At 51.8% G+C, this 8478-nt stretch overlaps 1 protein-coding gene across 3 annotated transcripts in view; it reads left to right on the forward strand.

Moving 5' to 3' along the window:
- Positions 1-8363, forward strand: part of NPLOC4 (NPL4 homolog, ubiquitin recognition factor) — a 52903-nt gene extending 44540 nt beyond the window's left edge. For 2 of the 3 annotated variants that reach the window (XM_055408345.2, XM_055408346.2), the window contains 3 exons: positions 1128-1244; positions 2612-2714; positions 6047-8363. In XM_055408345.2, coding sequence (XP_055264320.1) covers positions 1128-1244; positions 2612-2714; positions 6047-6204 — 378 coding nt within the window. In that variant the 3' untranslated portion in view covers positions 6205-8363. The remainder of the gene's footprint in view (positions 1-1127; positions 1245-2611; positions 2715-6046) is intronic. The other variant, XM_088829251.1, reaches the window with a different exon arrangement.
- Positions 8364-8478: the final 115 nt, after the last annotated feature.

An 8478-nucleotide genomic window follows, 5' to 3' on the forward strand; every position in this document is an offset into this window, starting at 1 on the left:
AAAGTCACTGCTGCTTGTTTATCTAGTGTCACTATTGTTTTTCCAGAAAGTATCAAGGTTTCTGACTCTCCTCATTCATTCTTGTGACAAAGCCTGGTTAGGCTTTTTTCTAAGATACTGCTGATCACATGAGCCCTCTCCAGGGCAGGGGCAGTGGATGAGCATAGAGGCAAATCCCTCTAAGTCCTCAGGCCTGTGGATTTGCCGGAAGGACCATTCTCAGGGGGCCTGTTTTATTGGTCACTTCGTGTCCTCTTCCAGCAAGGTTATTGATTGTTGGTAAGCGCCGTCTTTTGTGGCGGTGTCTTGCTTTGCTGTGTGCTCTGCCCCCTATCTTGTCACCTTGCCACGTTTCTCTGGCACCATCCAAGCCATGGGGCCTCATGTGGCCTGGCCACCTCGGCTGTCACCTACACATCAGGCCAGTCAGAACTGCTGTGACTGCCTTGTCCTCACGTCAGTGGCCTGTGAACACACATCCCAAGTTGATCACAGGCATTGTAGAAAGGGGCCTGGTTAAAGAATGTCTGCATTGAGAGTACCTTCTGAAGCAGTGACTAGTGTCCAGGGCCTCTCTGATATTTTGGTTTCCTCACTGCCCACCTGGCCAGGTGCTGGTGGAGGAACAGAGCCACTGACTGGGGTAGCACCCTTGAGTCTCCTACTTCAGTTCCATTGAAAGTGTTAGTGTCATATAATCCCCCCATCCCTCTGCCCCAATTCCTGCTCCTCACTACTCTGCTGCCCTGATCAGCAATGCACCCGGACAGACAGGGCTTCTCGCAGCCCCACGGTAGCCCTTCCCACTCCCTCTCCTCCCCAGAGGTGAGTTTGAATGTGTCTCACAGCTAGGTCAGTTTCACAGACATGTTGCTTACACTCTTCCGTAAGTCAGATGTACTAAGAGCGTTTTCCTGGAAGTTTTCCTCTGCAGCTGCGTTTCTCTATCCCTGGCTCCCAGTAAATGGTTCTAGAAGGAGAGGGGGTGGGCCATCCCTCAGCACTCAATGTGCTCAGTCCCGTTTTTGTAGGACAGTGGCTCTCCTCCGATTCTGACCTGGGACCAACGGGTGCTTGTGTCTGTGTCGTCCCCCCCCCCCCACCGCCCCCAATACCTGGATCTCTAGGATTTCCACAGCCTGGCCACCTACCTGTCCCAGAACACCTCATCTGTGTTCCTGGACACTATCTCGGATTTCCACCTCCTGCTGTTCCTGGTCACCAACGACGTAATGCCTCTGCAGGTACGAGCCAGGTGGGCTTTCTGTCCTCAGACTGGAGCACTCTGGGCAGCACCAGAGCAGCTAAGGCCCCCTTAACCTGTCCTGTGGGCAGCAGCTTTGCACAGGGGCCTTGATAGGTGACTTTCTCAGTTTTAGAGTTTGCACTAGAACAGCTTGTTCAAAAGTGTCTGTTCTCCATGACGCAGGACAAATCATATGGGACACAGAGGCCACTTAGCTCTGTCCTTCTAAGGGGAGCATTAGAGATCAACAATTAAAAAATTCCTGTTGGAACAGTTTGAGAATCCCAGCCTCTGCGTCTTCCTGATCTCCCCTTCTCCCGAATCAGCTCTGGTTTATCACCTTGGCCCAGAAGGTTGGCCAGCATCCAGGCCCCAGGCACACAACTGCACAGTTGGCGTTTTTAAGACATGGTTTGTGGGGAGACGAGGGCGAAGTGTTACAGATGGCACCTGCTTTCTGGGCAGCACAGGAGCAGCGGGTCCAGTCAGGAAGCTTCTTGCATGGGTCGTGTCATGGCTGTCCTTTTATTTTGGCCCTTTTTCTGTCTGAGACCCAAGGAAACACATTTCTACAAGGAGACAGAGTAGAAGGGCAAGGCCCCTTCCTCCCACTGCTTTTCTGTAGCTATTCTTGTGTCCTGCTGGATTGATCTTGTGTTCGTTTTTGTCCAAACTGCTCACTTGTGATGCTTGACACTGGGCATCCTGAGGCTTCACACTAGCTTTGCCTTCCCTGTTTAGCTCAGAGAGTTGCAGCTCCAGTCCCAGGCTCAGCTGCTGCCTGTCTGGTTGGGAAGGTGGTGAAAGCTTAGGGCCTTGTCACTGGAAACTGTGTGCTGTTGTTGCAGTCATCTGTTAGGAAGCATTTTCTGAAGGTACTGCCTGAGAGGCCCTGGAAGGCTTTGTAAGTTTCTAATTATAAAAGCTATTTAGTTCTCTGCACTTTTACCCTGGAGTCCTAGGTTGCAAAGCACACTGAGATATAGATGTGATGAAGACAGAGGACTGAGGGAGGCGAGAGGGATGAGGGTGGGCCTCATGGCCACGGGGCTCTGGCCTGTCTGCCCGGGCCCTCAGGAGAAGGCCTGTGAGCTGTGACTACCTAGTGGGTGGAGCAGTCAGCCCAGGAGAGAGAGCAGCACAGTGGTCACCTTGGGGCTCTCTGGGAAGAATTTACATTTTAGCTCAATTTAGCACTTGTCTTTATAGACTAAGTATGTGTTATTTTGCGTTTCATGTGACGGCCTGGGAGATTTTCACAATTCCCCCTTAAGTGTGTCTTGATATTGGGGAAGAAAAACGTGTGAGCAAGTCTGTCCACTGTCAGTGAAGCGAGTTGGAATCTTCCTTTCTGGCTTTTTGCAGGACAGCATCAGCTTGTTGCTGGAGGCTGTGAGGACCAGAAATGAGGAGCTTGCCCAGACCTGGAAGAAGTCTGAGCAATGGGCCACCATCGAGCAGCTCTGTAGTAAGTGTCCTCCCCTCCTGCAACCCCCATGACCAGGGCTGAGACTCCTGCCCTTAAGGCCCCAGTACTTCTTCCTGGGCCCTGGAAACCTGACCCCAGATGTATCCTGATGGCATCGTGGGCTATGGAACAAGCACAGACAGACCTTTGCTGGGGCCCACAGATGTTTTTATCACTGTAACATATGTGTAAAGGCCACCCATCTTGGGTACACAGTTCTATGGATTTTTGTACATGATTCTTTAAGCATCTTAGGAATAGTTTGAAAGTTATTGTTTTAGGTGAACAGGAATTTCACACTCACCTAAGTGCTGAGTGCAGAGAGCTTTTAGGCTCCTCAGGCTTTTCTTTTCCCCTTTCCCCATCAATCCTCAGAGTTTTCTTGGTGGAGAAGGAGGAAAAGAGAATAGAATTAGGTGATCTTGTGTCTCCGGAGTGAAAGCCTCCATCCAGCTGCCGCCACACTCCCTGCACCCTCGCCAAGAGCTTGAGAGGGTGGTGACCCTGGTGGCCATTTTCCCTGTGGCTTTGAGAAGAACTGCAATGCCCCCTGAAAACACACCTGGAAGTACATATAAAAAAGTGTTTAAATATTTTCTCAATCTAGAGGGCAGATCGTGGAGCCAGAATTAGTCAGGAAACCCTCAGTGGAACCCAAGCCACAGGGAGCCCCGTGGGATTCTTACTTTCTCTACACTGAGTACCTGAAAGTTCAGGGGTTGGGGAATCTTGGTATTCATCGTGTTGCTCTTCTGTTTAAGTTTTCTTTCTATATGATTCTGACAGCCAAATGGTAAAAGGGCTAGACATGCCATCTACTTCTTGTCCTCACGTTCTGAAACAGGACCCAATGTTGTCACCAAATTCCTACAGTGAAGCCCATGGCCTCATGTCCTTGGGTGAACAGTGTGAGGTGCTGGCCAGGGTCTCAGCTCCTGGTCCAACTCTCCCACGTACTGGGCTCTCCCAGCTCCTGGTGTTATTCTTCAGGTGCCTCACACAGAAACATTGACTGCAGCAGCTTTAGTGGTTTGGAGCCCTCTCTCTAAAAAGAGAGCCCCAGAAAGAGCACATGGGGAAGCTGGGAAAGGATGACTTGACCAAGAGGTTTTCCTAGATAAGCACTGGCCTGGTTGGGAGAAAAGAAAACCAGATCAGGAAAGGATTCAGTCTGAGCATGTGGTATGCCTTGCCATCCTCACTAGAAACTCATGAAAATCTAGTGACCCCATAGGAGCTGGGTCCCATTGGCTCCACGCCTCATACTTATGGTGGGAAGAAACCCAAACTTATGTTAAGCATCAGTCTCACAGCAGCAGGATGATATGGTCTGGACCCACTGCCTGGAGCCGCTATTGGGAAAGCACCTGTCACTTTGCTAAAATGTGCTGCATGGTTGTCAAATGCTGTCAACAGATAACACTACTCAAAGAACTCTGCTCACTGCACAGGGGCTGGTAACATAAATTGGTAGTGGAGTACCCTTTGCAGATGCAGAGTCACAGAACGTGAGAGATCTCGTGACACAGTCCACCGATGCCATGTAAGAGCTCTTTGCTGAAAGCTAACACTTCGCCAGAAGAGCTGAATAGATGGTAAAGAAATACCATTGTTCTGGACTGGAAGGCAAGATATTTCTAAGATGTCAGTTTTCCCAAAATTAATTGGTACAATCTCAATCATCATTCCCCTTAGACATTTATTTTGCAGGGGAAGGGAGGGGGAAAAGTTTTAAAATTTATCTGGGGGTGCAGAAGGCCTAGAAAACAAGTCATGAGAAAAGAAGAATGGAGACTTCTAGGTGGTCCAGTGGCTAAGACTCTGCATTCCCAGCGCAGAGGGTCCAAGTTCGACCCCTGGTCAGAGAACTAGCACTCACATGCTGCAGCTCAGAGTTAGCATGCCACAGATCGAAGGGCCCACGCGCTACAACTAAGACTGGCGCAGCCAAGTGAATACTTTTTAAAAAATGAAGCTGGAGGATGTGGACTCTGTCTTCAGTAGTAAGGCTGCCATGGTTAAAACAGGGTGCTGTTGGCATGAGAATAAATAGGCTGATGGGCCAGATGGAGAGTTGAGAATTGGGTGATAACAAGGCACCTGAACGATTACATGAGGAGATATACCCTTTTTAGGAAAACATGTCGAAGCAAATGGTTATCTGTGTGGGTAAAATGAACTTGGACTTCTGCAGTACACCCCATATATAAAAATCAGCACAGGACTTCCCTGGTGGTACAGTGGCTAAGAATCTGCCTGCCATTGCAGGGGACACAGGGTTCAGTCCCTGGTTTAGGAAGATTCTACATGCTGTGGAGCAGCAGCCTGTGTGCCACAAATACTGAAGCCCCTGAGCTCTAGATCTGGCAAGCTGCAGCTACTGAGTCTGTGTGCTGCAACAGGAGAAGCTAAAAAAAAATTTTTTTTTTAAATCAAAGAAACAAAAAATCAATACAGGCTGGGACATTAGGTCTATCACAGGCTGATAGACCTAATGGTAAGAGCTACAACTATAAAGATATATGTTAAAAAAAAAGTTGAATATGTTCAGGACCTTGAAGGTAGGACAGAGAAAAACATTGACCAAAAGATTGGTCAGGTGGACTTTATCAGAATGAAACACTGGGGCTCATGAAGAAATGTTGTCTAAAACTTGACAAGGCACAGACTAGGAGACGATAAGCCATAGAAGATGTTCCACAAAAAGAGCTTCAGTAAGGTCACCATCAGTCATCAGAAAAGTGGAAATAAGCTGCCATTGCATGCTGTGAGAGTGACTGAGATGCAGACACTGGCTGCATGGCGTGCTCACACACTCCCAGAGCAGCTGGACCTCTTCCACGTCCTGGTGAGGATGACCCAGCCAGCCCACTGCTACCCCAGAGACAGGCAAACACAGATCCGCACTAAGATTTGTGTTAAGAATATTCGTGGCAGCTTTGTTCACAATAGCTTAAAACTGGCAATGACCCAGATGTACATCGGGGGGAGACAGATAACCAGAGATGCTCTTCATACTCCGCACTGCTGCTCAGCGGTGCAAAGGAAGGAACCACTGACACAGCAGCTGGGCGGGGGCAGTGGGCAGGTGCGTGAGGGGCCATAGCTGGCAGCTTTCTGCTCAGCAGACAGCAGCTTTCCTTAGCAGGGTTCTGTGTGTGAGAGCAGGGGACCCAGGGTGGGGGCTCTCAAGCTGCATTCGTCCACGCCCATGGCAGTTGCTTTTCGAGTCCACTCTTGTCCTGATAAGCAGCCATGCAGAACTCTCAGATGGGGTGGGACAGCATCCCTGTGCAGAATGGATGAATACTGCTTCTCTTCCTGCCCCACAGGCACAGTTGGTGTGCAGCTTCCGGGCCTCCAAGAGTACGGAGCCGTCGGGGGCTCCACACATGCCGCCTCGTCCGCCATGTGGGCCTGTCAGCATTGCACCTTCATGAACCAGCCAGGCACTGGCCACTGCGAGATGTGCAGCCTCCCCAGGACCTAGGGCTCCCGGGCCCTGCTGGCGGGACTGGACCCACCCCAGCCCTCTCGGAAGCCGAGATTGTTGTGACCGTGCCCCACCTCAGCAGCCCTGAAGGCAAGGCGGGGGCGGCTGCCCTGGGGTCTCTGACCCAGGAAGCTTCTCAGCACCAGGCTTCCCTGGAGAGAGGGAGTCAGGCTGGTGCTCTGCGGGCTAAAACCAGTTTCCTGGTGGAGGCACGGTGTGGCCTCACCGGCCGCCCCACAGCAGCCCGCACTGTGGTAGAAGGACTAGGTGCCTCTGAATCATCACCTGGAATCGAGGGGGTGGGAGGGCTCGCTGCCACCATCCAGCTTTCTTTTTTCCTTCCTTGGATGCTTTTTGTTCCTGCTCCTCCCATGTTTTTGGTTGGGAGCTCTTGGTGACCTCTGTACCCTGATGCTCTGGGGAAGACCCTGCCTGTGAGGGCCACCTCCTCCCCTTCTGGTAGCCATCATGCAGTAGAAATGCGTGGCCACAGGCTCATGGCCTCCCGTCCGCCTGGTCTGCAGGTGAATCTGCTGCCCGCCCTTTCCTGCTCCCACCCAGCGTCCATGGGGGGTTTTAAAGTCTGCTTTGGTTGTAATAACAGTTAATCAGTAATTCCTGCCCAGAAGACTTTTATTTATTTTTTTTTTAAGATAAAAACTGCATAAAAGGGGAGTGAGAGAGACTAGTTTCCACCTTCGTCCCTCCTTTAATGAGTCCCTGGAGGTGTATGCAGCTTGGGTGAGTGGACGGGGGACCTACAGTCAGGTCTCCTCACAAGTGAACCTCAGTGCCTGAGACTTTTCTGCTGGGCCACATGGCTGGCACAGCTGCAGACCCAGGACCGAGCAGGAGCCTGTTTGGTGTCCCCCACTGAGCAGGCAGCCCCTCGGGCAGCCAACACTTGACCAGGCCTGCGTTGGGTGAGCTGGGTGGCCCCAGGCAGGGCCGGAAGCTCTGGTCCCTTTTGTCCCCACACCATTCCTTCCTGTTGTCCTGCCTAGACCCTGGCCTCTGACATGGCCACGTTACAAATCAGGTCAGGAAGTAGCAACCTGGTTGTAGAGGGCTGTGGAGCTGCTGCTGGGTTGTCAGAAAGTGGGTACTGTGCTGAGGTGTGGGTCCAGGCCATCCCAGGACAAAGGTTGTGGTCAGACCTTGCACGTGCTCTAGGGTCCCGCATTTCTTCTACAGCTGGGTTCCAGTCTGGCCCTTCTCCAGGAGCTGTGGACATCCTGATGCCTCTTTGCCTTAAAAAAAACCCGTATCTCTGAGCTGCACTGCACCCATCCCCAGGAGAGGTGGACCTAGACACAGGCTGCTTGAGGACTTCATGTCTCTGTCCTAGGGCAGGACACAAATCTATGTGACCCTCCCTTGCCCTTGGCCTGTGGACAGAGCACACCTGGATGTTGTGTTCACTTGTGGCAGGGATGTGCCTGGCACCTCCGGGTTGACCTGGCATAGGACACTCAAGTGGCCAGTGAGTTGGGCCTATTCTAGGGGGCACGAGGCGCAGAGCCCCATTTCTCCAGCTCATCTGTGACCACCTGCCAGAAAGCTGGGCGCGTGTTCTGCCCCAGGTCACCTGCTCCTTTAATCAGATGTGAGTCTGCAGAGGGAGCAGGAGTGCGCTAACCTCAGACCTCGCAGCCCCCGCCGTTCCTCCTCCACTTGTTCTGGTCTTTACCTTCTCTTCGACCAATATCCTGCTCACCCTGAAGTTCTGGCATCTGCATAGTTCATTTCCGTCTGTCTTTTAGCTAAAGAAAAAGTGTTGTGATTTCTCTGCTTCTGGTTTTGAGTCACTCTTTGTTCAGTAATGCACTTTATTGTCCAAAGACAGTCAGGGGTCAGCATAAGGAGTGGGGGCACCCTGCCAGCAGACTCAGGCCCAGGCAGCTTAGCCATCTCCTTTTACACAAGGGAGGGGGCCCCCAGCCCCACCTGCATCCTACCTGCCCTCATGTGGACACATCCTCTCATGCCACCAGGCACCATAACTCAGCGAAGGGTGACTAGGTCTCCAGCCTCCACTGACCAGTCTGCTCCCCGTGCTCCCACTTGGGGCTTGCAGGTGTGTGTCGGTTGGGTTTGCAGTAGTGTTGCCTGGACTCCAGCCCTGCAAGTGAACCAATAAAAGCACCTGAAGCGACTGTCAGTGCCCCGTTTGTCCTTCCTGGGCCCTGAGGCCTTTCCCTGCCCTGATCTTTGACCTGCATACCTTGTCGGGTGACTTGATGACTGTTCTCCACATGTCACTGTCCTCTG

This window comes from Moschus berezovskii, chromosome 20 (assembly GCF_049115385.1).
Source record: "Moschus berezovskii isolate FMDL1 chromosome 20, NW_MosBer_1.0, whole genome shotgun sequence".
In the NCBI taxonomy this organism is placed as follows: Eukaryota; Metazoa; Chordata; class Mammalia; order Artiodactyla; family Moschidae; genus Moschus; species Moschus berezovskii.